This window comes from Dipodomys spectabilis, unplaced genomic scaffold (assembly GCF_019054845.1).
Source record: "Dipodomys spectabilis isolate Male_0828 unplaced genomic scaffold, ASM1905484v1 ptg000289l, whole genome shotgun sequence".
Taxonomy (NCBI): Eukaryota; Metazoa; Chordata; class Mammalia; order Rodentia; family Heteromyidae; genus Dipodomys; species Dipodomys spectabilis.
This window is the reverse complement of record NW_024870966.1, coordinates 1,673,268-1,695,725: the sequence shown is the minus strand read 5'-3', so window position 1 is coordinate 1,695,725 and position 22,458 is coordinate 1,673,268. Positions and strand designations below refer to the sequence as shown.

At 44.0% G+C, this 22,458-nt stretch overlaps 1 protein-coding gene across 4 annotated transcripts in view; it reads right to left on the bottom strand.

Moving 5' to 3' along the window:
* The window catches only part of Inpp5f (inositol polyphosphate-5-phosphatase F), a 98,241-nt gene extending 86,726 nt beyond the window's left edge, over positions 1-11,515 (bottom strand). The window contains exon 1 of one of the 4 annotated variants that reach the window (XM_042701429.1): positions 11,345-11,515. In XM_042701429.1, coding sequence (XP_042557363.1) covers positions 11,345-11,441 — 97 coding nt within the window. In that variant the 5' untranslated portion in view covers positions 11,442-11,515. The remainder of the gene's footprint in view (positions 1-11,344) is intronic. The other 3 variants (XM_042701425.1, XM_042701424.1, XM_042701423.1) reach the window with 3 other exon arrangements.
* Between the last annotated feature and the right edge of the window lie 10,943 nt (positions 11,516-22,458).

Genomic DNA, 22,458 nt, shown 5'->3' with positions numbered 1-22,458 from the left:
AAAGCTAAACTTCGGTGTTACTTTCAGACATGAAATTCTGAGAGGTAAATCAAAATACAGATCAGCTAAGAATTAGTATTTTCTTCTCCTCATTTTAGAGCTACTAACAGAAATTCATAAAATTAGCACTTCCATCATTAACTAGATGTAATCTTCTCCCAGCTGGTGTTTAAATAATTACTTAGTTCTTCCTGAAAACCTCATTCAAAACTAATTTACTCTCTTGCATCTAATATTGCTTACACATTCTGCCACTATAGGTCCTCATCAGGTCAAGGATTTGCCATTTTCTTGGCTTCAAGTAAGAACTGTTTCCATATGAAACAAGGACCACAGCTTGGGGTTCTGAGGCATGAGGGGAAGAGGAAAAGTTGTAATGTATCTTACAGCTTGACCAATTAGGTAAAACCTATTCTCACAAAACTTGTATTTTTGTGACCATCCAATTAGAAGAAAGGTACTGTACAAAGTATTGTTTTTAGCCGGGCACCGGTGGCTCACACCTCTAATCCTAGCTAGTCAGGAGGATGAGATCTGAGGTTTGGGGTTCAAAGCCAGCCTGGGCAGGAAAAGTCCATGAGATCTTATATCTAATAAACCACCAGAAAACCGGAAGTGGCTGTGGCTCAAGTGGTAGGTACAGTGCTTGCCTTGAGCTAAAGAGCTGAGGGACAGCGCCCAGGCCCAGAGTTCAAGTCCCACTACTGGGGAAAAAAAAAAGTGTTGTTTCTAGTAAGATCAAAGAAAGGTATACAAGAGATAGTATTATACTGGTCAAGTGTTTTACAGGGATTTCCATGCTTATAAATGATATATATAATCACCAGGCCAGGTAGGAAAGTTTGTGAGACTCATCTCCAATTAACCACCAGAAAACCAGAGGTGGAGCTGTGGCTCAAAGTGCTAGAGTGCTAGCCTTGAGCAAAAGAGCTCAAGAATAGCTCCCAGGCCATGAGCTCAAGCCTTACAACTAACAAAAAAATTCTAGAGGCTGGAGGCATGGCTCAGTTCATATAGGGTTAGTCAATGAGTGAAAGTTTCAGGTACAAAGTTCAAGTCTCTGACCAAAAAAAAAAAAACACCTCTAATGTTGCAACTAGATGTTATAACTGTCTCAAATCATATAGACATTGCAAAAAGTGGGAAATTTGAAATTCAGTGTAATTTAAAAGAAAGTGAAAACCTATTTCAAAGAATAAGATGTCTAAAGAAAATTAGTGTAATTTTAAATATCCCATTATCAAGTTAAAGAAATGCAAGAGTAAAGTAGAAGAAGGTGAAATTAAAATGAAATAACTTTAAATAAGAAGCAATGTCTTGGGTGTGGGAGTGATGGGAAGGAGAAACAAAGGAGGAGGCAACAATGCCTGATGAGAAATGTACTCATTACCTTGCCCATGTAATTGTAACTCCTCCATATGGTATTTTCACAAAAGAGAGGAGGAGGAGGAGGAGGAGGGAGGAGGAGGGGGGAGGGGGGAGGAGGAGGAGGAAGATGAGGAGGCCTTGCCCATGTAATTGTAACTCCTCCATATGGTATTTTCACAAAAGGGGGGGGGGGGGAGGAGGAGGAGGAGGAGGAGGAGGAGGAGGAGGAGGAGGAGGAGGAGGAGGAGGAGGAGGAGGAGGAGGAGGAGGAGGAGGAGGAGGAGGAGGAGGAGGAGGAGGAGGAGGAGGAGGAGGAGGAGGAGGAGGAGGAGGAGGAGGAGGAGGAGGAGGCAGAAGAAGCAGAAGCAGCAATGTCTTAAAATCTATCTCTATGGACTGGGAATGTGGCTTAGTAGTAGAGTGCTCGCCTAGCATGCATGAAGCCCTGGGTTCAATTCCTCAGTACCACATAAACAGAAAAAGGCGGAAGTGCCACTCTGGCTCAAGTGGCAGAGCGCTAGCCTTGAGCAAAGAGAGGCTCAGGACAGAGCCCAGGCCCTGAGTTCAGGTGCCGGTGGCTCACGCCTGTAATCCTAGCTACTTAGGAGGCTGAGATCTGAAGATTGCAGTTCAAAGGCAGCCCAGGCAGGAAAGTCTGTGAGACTCTTATTTCCAATAAGCCACTAGAAAACCAGAAGTGGCGCTGTGGCTCAAGTGGTAGAGCACTTGCCTTGAGCTGAAGAGCTGAGGGACAGCGCCCAAATCCAGAGTTTAAACCCCATGACCGACAAAAAAGGAAAAAAGAAAAGAAAAAAAATCCATCTCTAGTTCATTTAATGAGCCTAACCAAAGCAAATATGATGAGAAACTTGTTTGTGAATGGAAGCAGCTCCCTTTAGGGTGTCACAGCATCTACAAAATGAGTCATCCTAACAGAACGTGCCTTTTAATTAAGATACTACCAGGATGTGTTGTGAGTATCCTAAAGCTGAATGTTCAGTGCTTATTCTCATTTTTAAAATACTAGCCATTCATTATTAACGTATCATCAGCAGCCACTGGTAATAAAAAAAAATTCCCTATTTTAATAAACCTACTCTGTTTCTAATGTTCTCTATTGTGGCCAGTTGACACAATTGTGACTTAGATCAGCTAACTAGTAATTGTTTGCTATGGGGCCTGTAACGTTGCTCTCTTATTATATTTGCAAGGCAAGATTTTAAAAGGTTATGTTTTAAAACATTTGACTAGAAATAGAACAGTTTATAAAAAGACACACACAGAGAGATAGAAACACAGCTTGTAAAGATTTAGCACATTTAAATCCCCATAAAACTTGGCCAAATCAAGGTTAGACTATGATTCTAAGAATGCACTCAACCAGCACTCAATCAGCCGGGCGCAGGTGGCTCATGCCTGTAATCCTAGCTACTCAGGAGGCTGAGATCTGAGGATTGAGGTTCAAAGCCTGCCCAGGCAAGGAAGTCTGTGAGACTCTTATCTCCAATAAACCACTAGAAAACCCAAAGTGGTGCTGTGGCTCAAGCAGTAGAGCGCTCACCTTGAGCTGGAGAGTACAGGGACAGCGCCCAAGACCAGAGTTCAAGACCCATGACTGACCAAAAAAAAAGGAATGCATTCATCAGTAGCACAGATGAACTGGTCCGATTTCCCAATAGTCTACTGTCTGTGTGCAAACACATCAGCTTAGTCCATCATAAACCATAAAGACAAAAATTAGCAACAGGAACCTTTCTATTAAAGGGTCAGCTGAGAGAAAATTAAGATGTGTATGAGCCTAATTTGTTTTTGTTCAGGAAGAAAATAGATTTCTTAAATTTCATAGACTTTAGAGCTAGATTCCCAACTAGACGCTAGCAGCTCAGGCAGCTCAGCAGAGCTCTGGGGATCAAGGGTCAAAGCCAGATCAAGCAGGAAAGTCCTTGGGAGTTTATCTCCAGTTAAACTAGCAAAGAGCTAGAAGCGGCATTGTGGCTCAAGTTGTAGAGCACCAAACTTGACTGAAAAAGCTAAGGGACAGTGCCCAGGCCCTGAGTTCAAGCCCCAGTACCAGCACACATACACACCACACATACACATACACACACACACACACACACACACACACACACACACACACACACGAACGCACGCACGCACGCACACACGCAAGCACGCACGCATGCACATTAGATTTCCCTTAAAGGAATAAAATGAGAAATTAGCACAGCAATATTCTGTGTGTGAGAGGTAGTATTCTGGTCTTTTGTTCTTTGGTCTCACTCAGTTCTCCCAACAAACCCCTTGTTTTTCAAACCATAAAGGATGAACCAGGGTCTAGAATTATTTCGGTTCATTTAATACAACTCTGAAGACCAGGTACTAGGGGGTGGTGATGAGTGTCCTCCATGCTATGGCTGGGCTGGGGGCCCATGTTACTGGGCATCCTGGAGCAGCACCAACGCAGCCAACTTCCCAAAAGGCCACACTGTTTTGGAACCTTGGTCTCTGGAACCTGCAGGTTCTAACCTAGAAGAGCTTGAAGGCACTCTCCTTTGAAGCCAGCTTCATTTGGCAGGCCAAAACACAAGTATCCAGGAACAAGGAATCTAAAAAAGTTGCTCATATCTCAGAAGATGACTGCCCTTAGGAAAAGCTTTGTCTCCTTCATGCCATCTCAGCTTTGTCTGCTCTAAAAGGTTGCTCTTGAAACTGGATCTAGGATTCTTGCAAAGCTACTGAGAAAGGCTTCAGGTTGCTCATCACTAAAGGAAACAATTCACGTCTAGCACATATCAATGTTTCTACTCAAAGATCTACCCTATATCTATTCCCTTCTTAAACTGCAGATGTTCTAAAAACCTAAGAGGAGAAACCTGATAAACTAACCTTAGCTGGAAAGACTATTAGTCAATCTATTACATAACAGCATTCCTTCTGACTACATTATTTTGCTTTTGCAAGAAAGGAAGCAGGGCAGACAGTGTCAAAGAACAAACTAGAAGCCCCATGAATAGCCTTCTCATTCTATACTTACCTTTCCTTAATGTTCTGGCTATGACATTCAGAAGGACTGTCTTATTCTCTACATAGACTGCATTACAATGATATGACAGCTGTAGATACACTTTATCTATTACTCCCATTAGCTCTGTACTCAAGAAGGTAGAAAGAGGACTGGAAAGGTGGCTCAGTGGTAGAGTGCTTGCCTCCCATGCATGAGGTCCTGGGTTCGATTTCTCAGCACCACATAAGCAGAAAAAAAAAAAGCCAGAAGTGGTGCTGGGGCTCAAAAGGTAGAGCATTAGTCTTGAGCTGAAGAACTGAGGGACAGTACCCAGGCCCAGAGTTCAGGCCCCACAACCAACAAAAAAAAGAAGGTAGAAAGAAAGCAGAGCATAGTGGCGCATAATTGTAATCCTAGCACTCAAGAAGCTGAGACAAGAGGATGTTGAGTTTGAGGTTAGCCAGGGATACTCAACAAGACACAGCCTTAAAAAGAAAAACAAGACTGGGACACAATAGCTCATGCCTGTAATCTTAGCTACTCAAGAGGCTAAGATTGAGAAATGCGTTTCAAAGCCATCCCATGCAGGAAAGTCCTTGAGAGTCTTATTCTGCAATTCATCACCAAAATGCCAGAAACAGCCTTGAGCAAAAAAACTCAGGGACAGTGCCCAAGCTGAATGTAATTCCCAGGGCCTGTACAATAAATAAATAAACAAACAAACAAATAAAGCAAGCTAGGAACCAGTGGCTTACTACTCAGGAGGTTAAGATCCGAGGATCACAATTCAAAGTACCAGAACCAACACACACACACACACACACACACACACACACACACACACACACACACACACACACACACACACACACACACACACACACACACACACACACACACACACACACACACGAGAGGCTATGAGAGATAAGAGAAATGGAAGGGGTAACAGTGATCAAGATTCACTGTACTCATAAATTGAAATATTGGATTGAAACCTATTTGTACCACTATTTAAATTTTTTTTTAATTTAAAAGAAGTAGTTATAGGGTTGGGAATGTGGCTTAGTGGTAGAGTGCATGCAGGAAGCCCTAGGTTCAATTCCTCAGTACCACATAAACAGAAAAAGCCAGAAGTAAAGCTGTGGCTCAAGTGGTAGAGTGCTAGCCTACAGCAAAAGAAGCTCGGGGACACTGGCCAAGCCCTAAGTTCAAGCCCCAGGAATAGCCAAAAAAAAAAAAAAAGTAGTTATAAAGATTTGTAAAACATTTTTGTCAATACTGTAGAAATTTTGGTTATGGAGCCATGTACTGGGTTAGAAGCTGGCTATCCCTCATACTGAACACTTAGACAAATTACTTCTCTGTGACTCATCCGAAAAATGAAGTTGATAATGTAACGTCCCTTGTAAGTTTTACTGTGGAGATGAAATAATACATGCAAAGAGCTTAGAACAATGAAACATCCCTTGTAAGTTTTACTGTGGGGAAGAAATAATAAATGCAAAGAACTTAAAACAATGTCACACTCAGAAAAATACTCAACAGGGCTGGGAATGTGGCTCAGTAGTAGAGTGCTTGCCTAGCAGGCATGAAGCCCTGGCTTCAATTCCTCAGTACCACATACACAGGAAAAGCCAGAAGTGGCACTGTGGCTCAAGTGGTAGAGTGCTAGCCTTGAGCAAAGAAGCTCAGTGACAGTCCCCAGGCCCTGAGTTCAAGCCCCAGGACAAGAAGGAAGGAAGGAAGGAAGAAAGAAAGAAAGGAAGGAAGGAAGGAAGAAAGAAAGAAAGGCGGGAAGGAGGGAGGGAGGGAGGGAGGGAGAGAGGGAGAGAAAGAAAGAAAGAGAAAGAAAGAAAGAAAGAAAGAAAGAAAGAAAGAAAGAAAGAAAGAAAGAAAGAAAGAAAGAAAGAAAGAAAGAAAGAAAGAAAGAAAGAAAGAAAGAGGGAGGGAGGGAGGGAGGGAAAGAAACTCAACAAATAAAAGCCATTCATATTAATCTAGGCTGATGGTGTAGATAACAAAATATACACAAAAACACCCCTGAATCTGTAAAACATCATTCCAAAAGACCCTTTTGTTTTCAAACCAAAATTGTGAATGAGCAGGACTTTGCATGAATAAGCCTTTTCTATGTTAAAATAGCAAATAAGTGTACATTAAAAATGTGTAAATCTACTTCACCTAATTATTATCCTGTTCATAATATGAAATATGAATTGAAAAGTAGCATAAAACATAAAACTGTTAAGTCTCTTCAAAGAAATTGAAGACTAACGATACTAGCTCTCTTACAAAATAATAAAAATGGTTAGCAAGATGGTCACAATGTATTTAATAGTCTTTGCATTTTGTCATGAAATTTTGCGCAATTTTAGCAAATATGGATTTGGTGGGGGTTGTGTTGTTGTGTTGCCATGTGGCAAACGCTGGTTTCAAACTCATAGTGCTCTTGCCTCAGCCTCCTTGTTCCCTGCCCCAAGGCTGGAATTACAGGTATATACCACTATTCCAGGCTACAAGCATGAAATCTAAAGGCGCTATATCTTCAAAACCATTTTGTAAAAATAAAACTAAATGGCCCAGAACTCTAAACTGTTTAAGCAAAACATTCCTCAGAAGAGATAAATATTCCATTTGGATTTCCCTTCCATAATATAATTTTTCCTTCAAAATCATTCACTTCAGGGGCTGGGAAGGTGGCTCAGTGGTAGAGCGCTTGCCCTGCATGCCTGATGCCCTGGGTTCGATTCCTCAGCACCACATAAGAAAAAAAAAAAAGCCAGAAGTGGCGCTGTGGCTCAAGTGGTAGAGCGCTAGCCTTGAGCTGAAGAGCTGAGGGACAGCACCCAGGCCCAGAGTTCAGGCTCCACTACCGGACCCAAAAAAAAAAAAAAAAAAAAAATCATTCACTTCATATATGGTAAAAAGTAAAATTTCATGATCACAACATAACTCTAAAAACAGGAAAAGTTTCTTTTTCTGTGAATTCTGATAACTAGTATCCGAAAGAGAGAGAGAGAGATGCCCACTGGTCTTCATCATTTAGATATTCATGAATGTTGTCTGTTGGCAGAGCTCCTTTCATGGTCACTCAGTCTCAGAACAGAATGAGGCAACACCGAGCAGTAAATTATATAACACCGCCATATCAGACAAAGCCACAGGACTGGTGGAAGCAATTTTAAGACCAAGGAGATAAGAGGATATCACCATTCCCCAAAAACAGCTTGTATTATATTCCCTACTAAGTCTTTAAATTACAATTCTTATTCTCAGGCATTAAACTCTTCTCTCAGGAGATTATTGAATGCTTAAAACAACTAAATATTTTTCTGTGGTGGCCATTTACGTTCCAATACACTTAAGCATCTATCAAAAAGCAGTGATCCACGTAGATACAGACTACTTGCTACTCTTTAAGAACAATAGCAATACTAAAAAAAATTAACAATAATCAGTTGTTTGGCTAGAAAAAAAAACTGAAAAAAATAAACAATGATAAATAAAAACATAAAAAAAGATTGCCACAAAATTGTGTTTCAGAAAATGCTACATCAGACAGGACAAAAATTACAAGTGGTGCTTCTCCTTTTCCTTCTATCTCCTCACCCAACTAGACAGATACTTTCCACTCTGATTACCAGATATTTAAAACTCAGCCTAAAATGAGTAATAAGCATAACCTGCATCCTATTTTTTGTTATTATTAGGGAGTTCAACAGAGGGGTTACAATTACAAAAGTCAGGTAATGAGTATATTGCTCTTGGTCACCCCTTTCTTCACTTTCCCCAATTTTTCCCCTCCCATGATTGCCCACAAGTTGCAGTTTATTTTTTACATAGTGTATACTGAACACAATGACTGCATTTGTTCACCCTTCTTACCTCCATTACTGTGCCCTCCTGCATCCTATTTTTAAAGCAATGGTTTATCTGAGAGAGAACTTTTTCTTAAATTTAATTCACATTAATGAAACCTTCTGTATTCTAAGCACTCTAAAGCCTAGAGACACTGAGATGAGTAAGGTAGGATCCTTGCCTTGGGGAATACACGGTCTACTGGAGCAGTAGATAAACTGTTATCATGGAAATGTGTGCTAAGTATAGAAAATACTGGGAAACATAATAAAAATTCTGTCCTAGAGATGAAGGGAAAGCTTTGTAGGGGTGGATCTTGAAGTTGGGTCTTATACAACAGGCAGGAAAGGGGGCTGATGTCTTTAGGAGAAAGAGAACACCTGTTTCAGGTTGTTCAATAACCACACTTAAAAATCACCAATGTATGCCAGGCACCAGTAGCTCATGCCTATAATCCTAGCTACTCAGCAGGCCGAGATATGAATATTAAGGTTTGAAGCCAGCCCAGGTAGCAAAGTCACTGAGATTCATAACTCCAATTAATCCCAAAAAAGAAAAAAAAGGCTGGAAGTGGAGCTGTGGCTCAAGTGGTAGAATGCTAACCTTAAGCAAAAAACTCAGGAATAGCACCAGGCACTGAGTTCAAGCCCCAGGACCAGCATAAAAAAAAAAAATCACAATGCTTACAAAGCTTTTGTGGTCTTACAATACTACAATGCAGAAAAGAAAAGGACTTGTTCATTAATCTATTTAATCCAGTAACTAATGGGAAACAATGAAAAGTTTTAAATGCTGTAACTACAAACAATAGCAAAACTGGCCCCCCAAAAAAGTGGTGAAGAGATAGTTCAGTGAAAATAAAGAAAACTTTAAATAATTTCATCTATAGAAAAACACTCTAGTTATCAAATGAAATAATCAGACTTAGGAAAGATACTGAGATCTAAACAGAATCAACTATTTGGTAAAGAGAAAGGATTCTTTATGTATCACCATCTAACCGCTGCTACTTCTGAAACACATTGGCCTCTTCCTTCCTCTAGACTTTTGGTCTACTTTAGTCCATGATCAGCTATATTCTAAGAAATGAAATAAACATAGTTGCAAAGCCTGATAATTATTTTATTCATGAAAAAAGGTTTAATTTGCCTTTTGATATTAACTTTGGACAAATAAACAGTAGTCCAACACACATGGTTTAATACAAAAATCTAGGCTCAGGTTGAGGAAAATGAGGTATAGAAAAGTTTGTCCTGTCAGGGAAATTGTTGATGATCCCAACTTCCATCTAGTTCTCTTAGATCTTTTGACTGCCTGGGAATTTTGCAATCTACTTTACCTCAATCAGTCCTGAATCTCGGCGGAAGTCCCAGTGGGGGTTGGGCAGAAACCAGGTCAATAAATGGTCCAATCAATTTTTTTAAAAAATACCAAAAGGCTGGTCAAAATGAGCCTATTTACAACATCTGTCCCAAGATAACCAAGAACCAACCTCATGTGGACCCAGTAGTTTCTCCTCCATTCTGAAAAAAAGGAAATAAAAAATGATAGCAGCCAGGGGGCTGGTGGCTCACGCGTGTAATCCTAGCTACTCAGGAGGCTGAGATCTGAGGATTGAAGTACAAAGCCAGCCCAGGCAATAAAATCCGTGAGACTCTTATCTCCACTAAATCACTAGAAAACCAGAAGTGGTGCTGTGGCTCAAACGGTAGAGCACTGGCCTTGAGCTGAAGAGCGCAGGGACAGCGCCCAAGCCCAGAGTTCAAGCCCCACGACAGACCAAAAAAAAAGTGATAGCAAGAAAACAGTCAGAGCCTAGAAAAAACTAAGTTCGCCTTTACTGCTCTAGCAAAGCAACTGGCAGGCCCTCATAAAGCAGGGGGCCTGCTCTGAAGGCCACAGAGCTATTCTCTCCAGATCCCAACTGCAGTTGCTGGGACCCCTCACACCTTTCTCCACACCTAAAAAAGGAGGATGCTCCTATCTGCTCTGGAGGGTGACTGTGGGGACGGGGAGATTGAGGAGGAATAATATTAAAGGATCTGTACTTGGAAACAATCCTGTAAGTGATAACAAATTTCATTTGAACATGTCAGACTTTTCAGTTCCTACCAAAAAATATTTTTTTGAGTAGCACTACACACAAGAATTAAAAGTAACTTCAAATGCTGTGACTATGTTATTTAAAGAGTTCTGTTCTTATGCATAATTAGAATTCTGGCCTCTCTAGAGCCCACTGATGCTGCTGTTTTTGCATGGACGAACCTGTGCCATGAGTTGGCAAACCGTCTTGTCAAGCCAAATGTATCACACCACCTACTTTTTGTTAATAAAGTTTTATTAGAACACACAAAAAAAGAGTTCTGTTCTCTTCCTTTTCCTAAAGTAAAAGGATCCTGACTAATGAAGAAAATAGACGAGCTAAAGCTGGGGTTAGGGGGACCCATAATCCTCACAGAGGACCCTGGCTTGTCAGCCCTGAGGGCAGGGCTGCGTGATGGCTGGAGACTCTGGTCACTCTTACCCGCCTATGTGACACCCAGCCATGGACCTCGACACATTCTTGTTTCGCCCCGACACAAATATTTTGATATTTTAATTCACTTCAATACAGATCTAAAGCCAAGTGTTTTAGAGCGAGTGTCTAGGAGTTAACTAACCGAGGGTTACTTAACGAATAAGGACCAGACACGCAGGATGTCAATCGGGAGTGTCCCGCCGAAGAGTCCACTGAACTGGATGGAACTCGAACTCGGAACTTCGCGCCCAGGACTCTGAGCAGCCGCTCCGGGTAGGCAGGCCTTCACCGCCCAGCTGCCTGCGGGGCTTTACCTCCGGCGAGGCGGCCGGACCCCCGTCCCGGCCTTCCCCCCCCCGGCCCCCTGACCCCGGGAGGGTGGACGCGCTCAGGCCGAGGATCACTGGCCTGCTCCGCAGGGGGACGGCAGAGGCCGCGGCCGCTCCGGGTCAGGAAACCCTGACAGCTCGCGCGCCGCCCGCGGGCCGCGCCCGCCCGCGGTGGGTCCGCCGAGTGCGCCGCGGGGCCCGGCCGCGCCCCCTCCGCGCCCGCCCGACCCCGGCTTCCCCAGTCCGCGCCGCACCCCTCACCAGGTCGGAGCTGCAGGCTGCCGTCGCGGCGGCTGCACCACAGCGCGCGCTCGCCCTGCTGCAGGATGTAGTGGTCCTTGGCTTGGAAGAGCTCCATGCCGGCCCGGCGCGGCGCGGCGCGGCGCGCTGAGGGAGGCGGCGGCTCCTGGGCCCGGCGGCGGCCACCGAGGCCCGCAGGCGGAGCGTCCTGGGCGCTCTCGGCCGCCGCGGCCACCGGAGCCCGCGCCTCTGACTAGGACCGAAGACCTAACAGCGCCGGGGAGCAGAGCACAGGAGCGCCCCGGGGACGACCCGCCCGCGGAGAACGCGCCAGAGGCGGCCGTGGAGGCCTCACCCCCAGCGCCTCCCCTCGCCGAGCACCAACCCCCCCGACAGGCCCCGCCCCTTCCCGGGCTCCTCCCCTTCCCGGGCTGCTTCCCTGGCCTCGGACTCCACCCCCTCCGCCCGCTCGCTCCTCCCGGACCGCTCTAGGCTCCGCCCCCCACCCTTGGCTCCACCCCCTCCCCGGCTCCTCCCAGGCCGCGCTTGGCCTCTCTGCTCCCTTTCGCGCCACCTTCTCCTCCAGTTCTTCCCGCCCTCCGTCCTCCGCCCTCCTCCTCCTCTTCTTCCTTCCTCCCTCCCTCCCTCCTCCCTCGGCGCCTGCTCCTCCCTCCGTCCCCCCTTCTCCTGCTCCTCCCGGCCCGGTCCGCCTCCCTGCCGGGCGACCTCGGGCGGACCCCGAGCCTGGCTGGGTCCGCCTGGCCTAGCTGGCAGCCTCCTCCACGCTGTCCTTGAAGGCAGAGGCCCACCCGTGGGTCTTCCTCTCCCGTGCTCGCGTTAGTCGTTCCTCCCATTAGTCTCCAAGAAAGCAGATGGAGTCCTTGACTCCCGCCCCACCTGACCTCCTTCCTGGGGTTCGTTCCCCCCAGAGCCTGCGGCCAGCCCTGCGCCCCCGCAGGCCCCGAGCCCAGCAGCCTGCCTGCGGGGATCCCTCTGCCCGGGTCTGAGCACAGCACAGGTGGCTTCTGTGTGGGCATTTTCTTGTAGAATCGTGTGACGCTAGACAACAGCAAGCATTGAGAGAGACGGGTGTAACAAAAGGAAATACACAAGTGTGGGCAGCACAGGCCAAGAGGACAGGACAGAGCCCTGTGCAGTGGAGCAAGACTGGTCGGAGAAGATTTCATACTGGGATCAATTAATGAAGTGGAAGGGATGTAGTCACAAGGTCAGACGGCCAGATGGTATGTGAAGAATTGGGGGAATTAGGCTCCCTGTTCCAGAACCAACTCCAAGTCTGACGGGCTGTGTGATTTGGGGGACATTTTGGATCTTGGTATCTCAGGTGGTGGTTGGATTAATGACCTTTTGTTTTGGTTTGGTGATCAGACCCATGACTGCATTTACTAGGCAAGTGATTCATCACCGACTGAGCCATATCAGGGCTCACTAATGACCTTTCATTACATTCTCAGGCCTATTAATCGGTGAGCCTTTACCTATCCTTTATCTTCTCAAATCAAATAAGCAGATACACACACATACACACATGAGATCAGAGATAAGAAGGGGGCAATAATACTTTAAATTTCCTACTCTAGTACAGACAGGAGGCGGACCCAAAAGCAGGAATGACTTCCACATTACTAATTATTCCAGCCCACGCTGGTTTCATTGTTGAGTTTTCATGGCACAAAAAAAAAAAAATGTCCCATGGCAACAGAAGGTCCTGGCACCTTTTCCCATAAGCACTATGCTTCCTGAGCCATCCAAACACCTAACACCACAGGAGTTGTGATTACTGTACCAAATCTTTGTGATGTGATTTGGACAAAAATAATGACAGTGAAAGTTTCAGCCAAACCATCAGTTTCAGATTCATTGTTGATTTCAGCCACATGTTGACTTTCCTTGAAAAAAAATGAATAATGAGAAAGTCCTATGAAGACAGTATGTCCTGCAAATTATTTTATTTTTTAATGAAACACATTGCTAGGTGCAAAAAATAAATCTTATTTAATACAGTTGGTTAAAACTTTTCCTGATGGTTTTTTGTTTTTGTTTTTTTTTTGGGTCCGGTCATGGGGCCTGAACTCTGGGCCTGGCTGCTGTCCCTCAGCTCTTCAGCTCAAGGCAAGCGCTCTACCATGGAGCCACCTTCCCAGCCCTTTCCTGATGTTTTTAATCAGTGCTTCCAACTCAAGATACTCACTAGAATAACCTGAGGAATTTTCTTTTTAATTGTACTAATGCTTGTATCACAAACCAACTGAAGTTTTTGTTTTCTTGTTTTTTGGCAGTGCTAGGGGTTTGAATTCAGGACCTTGAGCTGCTAGGCAAGTGCTCTACCACTTTAGCCACACCTCCAATTCCATTTTTCAAAGAGGCTAGCTTTTTGCAGGGGTCACCTTGGACTGTTATGCTCCTATTTATGTTTCTTGCATAGCTGTGAGGACAGCCATGCACCAGCTTTTGACTGGTTGAGGAGGAATATGGGGAACTTTTTGCCCAATTGGCATCAAACCATGATCTCGATCTCAGCCTCCAAAATAGCAAAGGGTGTAAACATGAGACACCACATTCCATTTAATTGAGCTAGGGCCCTACTGGCATCAATATTTTTTCTAAGTTGCTCAGATGATTGTAATGTACAGCCTGAGTTGAGCATCACACTACTGTTTTGAAAGACATTAATTACAAAAATCTGTGGCAGCTAGGGAAAAAAACAAACAGCAGTCAGTCATTAACTAGTACCATTGTGTAGAGCTGGTTACCTATAAACCCAGAGGCAACAATTTAGATTGTAAGGAAAGGAAAATCCTGGCAAAAGAATGCTCCAGTAATCTGACTTAAAAGCCTACTGCTCTCTCTGCTTTCTCCCTGTCAGGGTCTGAAGGCATGCTTGACTTTAGGGTGGACTTTTGGATTTGGTTTTTGTTTTTTTTTGGGGGGGGGGAGGTCCGGTCGTGGGGCCTGAACTCTGGGCCTGGGCGCTGTTCCTCAGCTCTTCAGCTCAAGGCTAGCGCTCTACCACTTGAGGCACAGTGCCACTTCCAGCTTTTTTCTTTTTCTTATGTGGTGCTAAGGAATCGAACCCAGGGCCTCAGGCATGCAAGGCAAGCGCTCTACCACTGAGCCACCTTCCCAGTCCTAGGGTGGACTTTTGGGCGGGCAGACCCTAACCTAGCAAAAGAGAGAGAAAATGAGGCGTTCCTGCCCTAAGTCACATCCCCAGACTCCTGCTACAACTTCCTTCCCTCCATCCAGCCTTGGACTTTTTGAAGATTAGGTCCTGAAGCTTCTCCAACTCCCAGCTGGCCTCTCCAGCCTTGGCCAAGTTGCTAACTCAATTAGGTCCACCTGCCCCACTGTTTCCAAGGTTATACTGCAAAGTTTCTGTGATGCTACTCTATTTTTTTAAAATACTGACAGCTATTTTGCATATTATCTTCTTTTACATGTGTTTTTACAGTATATTTTTACTAGCGTTAGTATTTCACTAAGGAGCTAGGTTCTAGCCTGTTCTGTGTGACATTGCCAAGTCACTTAATCTCTAAGGAGCTAGGTTCTAGCCTGTTCTGTGTGACATTGGCCAAGTAACTTAAATCTGTTTTAGTATGTTTCCTTAAGAAAAGTTCACTGAGGAGTTCTCCCAGTGATGAAATGAGCGGAGGTGAGAAAATATGGCCCTATAGTTCATCCTACGCAAATAACAACGATAAATGACCAACTCTAATTAGCATTTTGGCTCTTGAATGTTAGTATTTGTTTTGTTCAGTTTTAGATTTGTTTTTATAGTGCTAGCACTGAAACCCTGGGCCTCTACCACTGAGCTATATGACCAACCCTTCAATGTTAGATTTATTAAATAGTGAATCATTAATAATAATTAAATAATGTATCCAAGATTTGGGGGGACCTGATTAGATTTTAGTGTACCCAACTGTTTACTAGTCCACAGTCTTGTATGTTACATGTCTATGAGCAATTTCTTCAGTCTTGTCAATACATAAGAAATATTCCAAAGGCTATAGATACAGAGCTACAGTTAGAGCTAGATAGTAATGGAGATGGAGAGGGAGATGTGTTGTTTTTTTTCTTGCCTGTCAAGAGGCTGCTAATTTCTTAGATCAGCCTTCAGGGTAACCTAACTTTAGAATTAAGAGTCTAAGACACTCACAAGCTGTAATGTTTTTTTTTTTTTTCTGTTCTTAAGATTGAACCCAGAACCTTACACATGTTAAGCAAATGTTCTGCCACCAAGCCCTAGCCTGTATGATGGTTTATTTTACATATCAACTTTGTTTTTTTTGATCTGAGGATCTCAGTTTGAAGCCAGCCTGGTCAGGAAAGTTGGGCTCATATCTCCAATCAACAACCAAAAAGCCAGAAGTGGAAGTATGGTTCAAGTAGTAAGGTGCTATCCCTGAGCAAAAAAAGCTCATGGATAGCAACCTGGCCCTAAGTTTAAGCCCCAGGACTGGACTGACACTGGCACATACACACAGATGTTTCTGTTGTTTATAAGCTATCCAGCCTCAAGCCAATATTTTATTGTTACCTGCCACAGATTAAGATTTATTTGGCCACTCAACATCCAAAATCTCATGGGGGGGGGGGGGCTGGGAAGGTGGCTCAGTGGTAGAGCACTTGCCTTGCATGCATGAGGCCCTGGGTTCGATTCCTCAGCACCACATAAGCAAAAAGAAAAAAACCGGAAGTGGTGCTGTGGCTCAAGTGGTAGAGTGCTAGCCTTGAGCTGAAGAGCTGAGGGACAGCACCCAGGCCCAGAGTTCAGGCCCCACAACCAGACCCCCCCCAAAAAAAAAAAAAAACTCTCCAAAATCTCATGGGTTTTTTTTTTCTGCCTCCTCTTATCACTTCATTAAAGACAATTGGAAGGACCATTTTAGAGCTCTTTGACATATAAAATTGTTCAGCCGACTAGTACGAGAGACCAAGTCCCTCATGAGGAAAATGTTATGTTGGTCCAAAGGAGAACCATGACTTTGTTTGATGTAGAAGACAGTCTGTCCTTCCCTGCTACTTTCTAGAGGTTAATAATACTGGCTTTCAAATTATTTGGCATGAAAGAATTATCAGTGTTATTGTTTAAACCAGCTTAATAATTTGTCCATGTGATTGTGTATATATGTGAAATAGAGGAAACAATGTGTTTTCTGCCTCCAATATTTCTCTTCTCTCCTTGTAGAGGGAAATTAACTAGTCTTTTCTAGTAATTATTTCTTATTTGTCCAACAGCTATTTTTTTCTTTCTTTCTTTTTTTTTGTCAGTCATGGGTGTGAGCCACCAGCACCCGGCTTCCAACAGCTATTTCTCTCACACCTTTTCTGTTATAAATTTACTTTTCAATTTTAAAACCATTTGGGGGGGATTATTTTATAATTAGGTATGTGGTTTTAAAAATGCATTATAAAGCCAAGCACCAGTGGCTTATGCCTGTAATCCTAGCTACTCAGGAGCCTAAGATATAAGGATCACGGTTCAAAGCCAACCCTGGCAGGAAAGTCCATGAGACTTTTATCTGCAATAAGCCACCAGAAAACCAGAAGTGGTGCTGTGGCTCAAATGGTAGAACTCTATCCTTGAGCTGAAGAGCTGAGGGATAGTACCTAGGCCCAGAGTTCAAGCTCCACAACTGACACACACACACAAAAAAAAGGGCACTATAAGACACAGTGTTAAATAAGAGCAGTCCAAGTTGAAGGAAGACATTTATTGGTTTGTAGATATGTATGGATATATATATGTATTATGTATTCTGCAGTGCTGAGGATTGAACCCAGAAACCTGCACATGCTAGGTAAGTATTATATTACTGAGTTATATCCCAGTTAGTGTACTATGGGCATTTTTTACAGAGGAAAATGTCAGAGACTCTCTCTCTCTCTCACTCTGTGTGTGTGTGTGTGTGTGTGTGTGTGTGTGTGTGTGTGTGTGTGTGTGTGTGTGTATTTTTGTTGGATGTGGGACTTGAACTCTGGGCCTGGGCACTGTCCCTCAGCTCTTCAGCTCAGGAATAGTGCTTTACCACTTGAGCCACAGCACCACTTCCAGTTTTCTGGTGGTTTATTAGAGAGAAAAGTCTCACAGACTCTCCCACCTGGACTGGCTTTGAACTGCGATCCTCAGATCTCAGCTTCTTTAGTAGCTAGGATTACAGGCGTGAGCCACTGGCTCCCAGTGAAACTATATTTTTATAAGCCCAAAATATTTCTGCAACAAAAAACAAAATGTGATTACAGGGGATAGAAATGGATAGAAATGACAGAAAGTGAGACCAGGAATGGGGGAAGGATTGTAAAGCTTTTCTTTTTTTCCTGAAGTAGAAGGAACAGCAAGCAGAGTTTTTTCTTCCCTTCTCTCAGTTACTGCAATAATGTGATTTGTTCTCTGCCTCTGCTGACTATAATTCTCAGGCTGGTGGCCTGTCAGGACATGCACCATCACAAGTGAGTAACCATTGTCAAAAATGTCTTCTGCTAGATAATCATGTTAGAGATTTTTCACATAATGCTTTGCACTGTACCAGAAAATAACAGGGGAGAGATTATTTGTGTAGAAATTCATTAGATCCTTGGTAAATCTGCCCAGTGGATTACAAACCTGTTGTTTGTTCTCTTGCTTGAAGAAAATAATAACATCTTTCAGTATCTCACCATTTTGTAAGAACAGCACTTAATGACAAGGAAATGAATGGTTTGGGTTTTGCTATCACTGCTCCATTTCTTCCCTGCAGTTTTACAGCAATCCTTCAATGAGCTTGAAGACGTACATAAAGGTGGACTGGGTAATGTGTGCTGGGATGGGAGCTGTGGGACAGCTCTTGTGTGGATGAACCCAGGCCTGAGGGGCTATGAGGACAGTAAGAGCTAAATGTGATTTGCCAAATTTCAAGAGGGATAGCCAGGATCCAGCCATAAGAATGTGCAAATACGCACTGGGAAGGTGGCTCAGTGGTAGAATGCCTTCCTTGCATGCATGAGGCCCTGGGTTCGATTCCTCAGCACCACATAAGCAAAAAAAGCCGGAAGTGGTGCTGTGGCTCAAGTGGTAGAGCGCTAGCCTTAAGCTGAAGAGCTGAGGGACAGCACCCAGGCCCAGAGTTCAGGCCCCACACTGACAAAAAAAAAAAAAAGTGCAAATACATTTTCCAAATGTAACCCTTTGATTTCAGGATTACAGCATTGTACTTCTCAAATGTGGCAAGATCCTAACATTTACATGTTCTGCAAGCTGGGCATTTTTCATGGCTTTCCTCGTTGCTATTCATCAATGAGGGATTCTAAACTGTAGGTATAAATGGATTTTGTTTGGTTAGTTGGTTACTTTGTGTGTGTGTGTGTGTGTTTATGTATTTTTGTTTTTCTACTGAAAATGGGGCTTGAACTCAGGGTCTGGGTGCTCTCCCTTTGGTACTCTATCACTTAGGTCCTAGTTCCTCTTCCAGGTTTTTGGTGTTGAATTGGGAATAGGAGTCTCACAGGCTTTCCTGCCCAGGCTGGCTTGCAACTGAGATCCTCAGATATTAGCCTCCTTGGGATTACAGATATAAACCACCAGCTAATTGGTTGGTTTGGGTTATTATTTTATTTTGTTTTTGAGACAGTGTCTCATTTAGGTAGTCTAGGCTGGCAAGAATTTGTGATTCTTCTGTATAAGCTTCCCAAGTGCTGGAATTACAAATATGCATTACCATGCCCAGCTTATGTAGGATGTTCATAAAGCTACAATGCAAGGGTTCGGTCCAGACCACTATCAGAGAGAAAAAGGAATCTGCTATATATTATATAATTATGAACAATTTGAGAAAACTCAAAGGCTGTGTGTGTATTTCTCAGAATCCTACATAGTGCATTAAAAAAAATCTTTCTCTTCTCACCATTGTTGTCCAACAGTACAAGTAATCCCCAATCTCTCCTCTTAAAAGGCCACTTTCTCTTCCTGGCTTGCTTTATTTATTTTTTTATTTATTCAGTCTGTTATAGGGCTTGAACTCAGGACCCTGAGCTCTTTTGCTCAAGGCTAGCTCTCTACCAGTTTGAGCCACAGCACCACTTCTGGTTTTTGAGTGGTTAATAAGAGTCTCACAGGGATTTGTCTGCCCTACGTGGCTTCGAACCGCAATCCTCCTGCGTAGCTAGGATTACAGGCATAAGTCCCTGGTTCCTGGCTTTTCTGTCTTATTTTCAGACTCTTTGTTGTAAATCTAATCAAACTCCCCTGGAGGGACCTGTTCCTCTTAAGAAGGTAGCAGAAATAAAGTGAGAGCAGGAAGCTAAGCCAGAGAACTCTGTGGCTGAGGGTGCATGGGAGGGAAAAAGGCCTTAACAAAGTCCTTTCCCTCACTTCAGCAGGAGCAGGAATATGTCTCCTTGGGGGTGTCAGGGAAAAGAATTTGCATTTTAAGTGGAAACAAATATACTTCTTAAACAAATTTATTTGAGGGCCTTTACGTTCATACTGTAAATTGTAGTCTGTGGATTTGTCTTCCCCTGTGATTTCCTGTCTAGAACTCAGATACTCTTTCAGAGGAGGACAGCGAGGATGACCAGGAGCCAGAAGCAGATGATGGGCAAGCATTAGCTCTGAAGAGTTTCCCCAGAGCCTCACCCAGCCCTTGTTTACAGCTGACCTGGCCTGTTTGGAGCAAATTACTTTCTGTTCTGTCTGTAGAACTTGGAGCTGAGATCCAAGGGGGATGGAAACAGACAGGTAAGCATGATCAATGCAGAGGCGGGCAGCTGAGGTGAACCTGTCTTGTTCCCTTCATCACCTTGCTAAGCAGAATGCTTGCTAATTATAGTCTCCCTCTGTCAAAGCTGGCAAGCACCACCTGGGTCCTAGCATACCTCTATATTAGCCAGACAAGTATGTTTAGGCAAATGTCCCATTTCTCCAAAGGCACTTTCCTTGATGTAAATTGGGAATAAAACATAAGGTTTTTTTCCCTCTTAGTATTCTTGTCAGGAACCTTGAAACAAAAGTCCTTAAAAGTGTTCTGCACTAGTAGATGTTATAAAAAATGTTATTTTTACTCTATGTATAAACATTTTCCCCTAGATTCAATTATTTGACAGATTGCTAGCATCTGAATATGATATTAACACAAAGGGAATATGTGTGAGATGGATGTTGGGCTGTGATTGTCAAATAGACAGCAAGGATGTGTCCTGAAGCTAATGAAGCTTAAGCTTCAAGACTTCTCAGTTTCATCCAGCTCAGATTCTGTATTTATTGTTTTGCATTTTTCCTGAAGAAGATACCTCATTTCTAGGGCTGGGAAGGTGGCTCAGTGGTAGAGTGCTTGTCTTGCATGCCTGAGGCCCTGGGTTCGATTCCTCAGCACCACATAAGCAAAAAGAAAAAAGCCGGAAGTGGCGCTGTGGCTCAAGTGGTAGAGCACTAGCTTTGAGCTGAAGAGCTGAGGGACAGCGCCCAGGCCCAGAGTTCAGGCCCCATGACCGGACCCAAAATAAATAAATAAATAAATAAAAATAAAAAAATAGAAGATGAAGGTAAAAAAGGGGCTGGGAAGGTAGCTCAGCGGTAGAGTGCATGCCTTGCAAACATGAGGCCCTGGGTTCGATTCCTCAGCACCACATAAACAGAAAAAGCCGAAAGTGGCGCTGTGGCTCCAGTGGTAGAGCTCTAGCCTTGAGCTGAAGAGCTGAGGGACAGCGCCCAGACCCAGAGCTCAGGCCCCATGACCGGCAAAAAAAAAAAAAAGAAAAGATACCTCATTTCTGAAATATCTTCAGGCACCGCAGACTTTACTCCAACACTAGCATGTGAGAACTTTTTGTGCTCTACCTCCCAGGAAGATTTTGAGGCCAGCTCATTGAGTCCTCTCCATTTGTCATCCCTTCTTAGATCATTCTCTTGGATCATTTTAGTCCCTCCTTTTTCAAGCCCAGACTTCCTTTCTTTCTTCTTTCTTTTTTTTTTTTGGGTGGGGGGGAAGTCCAGTTATGGGGCTTGAACTCTGGGCCTGGGCGCTGTCCCTCAGCTCTTCAGCTCAAGGCTAGCACTCTACCACTTGAGCCACAGTGCCACTTCCGGCTTTTTTTTTCTGTTAATGTGGTGCTGAGGAATCGAACCCAGGGCCTCATGCATGTAAGGCAAGCGCTCTACCACTGAGCCACCTTCTCAGCCCAACAGACTTCCTTTCTGTACCCCACTCCCTACCTATTCTCTAATGCACCAACAATCGTGTAGCTGGATGAACACACCCACACACACACAGAGTTCTATTAGGAGATAAATTTAGAGATCAAAAACCCTGTATTCTGGGATGGCACCATTCATCCCAGTGACTCAGACTAAGCTATTCCTAGTTTGTGTAGAGCCCTGATAGTAGAAATAGAGCTGGAAGAGTCTTTGATTTAATGCCAAAGCTATAGATTTTCCAGGAGTGGTTTCAAAAGTACTATTAATAGGAGGAAAATATTTTCATGTGTGAGGTTAGACTGGTTTAGTCTTAGAAGAAAAAAAAAAGCATAATACTCAGTGGCAAGATGTGCTTGTCCTTCGGTGATTTAGGAAGAACCTGGCCAGAGCCAATCCAGGTTAAGGACCGCCTGGAAGAAGCAAAGTCCCACCGGGCACTGGTGGCTCACACCGGTAATCCTAGCTACTCAGGAGGCTGAGATCTGAGGATCGCAGTTCAAAGCCACCCGGGCAGGAAAGTCTGTGAAACTCTTATCTCCAATAAACCACCAGAAAACCGGAAGTGGCACTGTAGCTCAAGTGGTAGAGTGCTGCCCTTGAGCTGAAGAGCTGAGGGACAGCGCCCAGGCCTAGAGTTCAAGCCCCACGACCGACCAAAAAAAAAAAAAAGAAGAAGAAGCAAATTCTCACAGTTCTCTCCCTTCACCCCCCCCAGCTAGAAGAGCTCACAAGGTAGAGAAGCCAGGAAATGTAGACATTCAGAGATTACAGAACACTAGGGGAGGTAGAAGGGGAGTCCCTAGATGTGAGAAGGATAGATTTTCAAAGGCAGAGGTTTGGACAAATCACACTCCAAAGGGGAATTAAAATCAGAGCAGGAAGTAGTATTTAGGAAACAGGTAGGGTCCATTCAGACCAATCTTACCTTGAGCCAGCTTGCTCT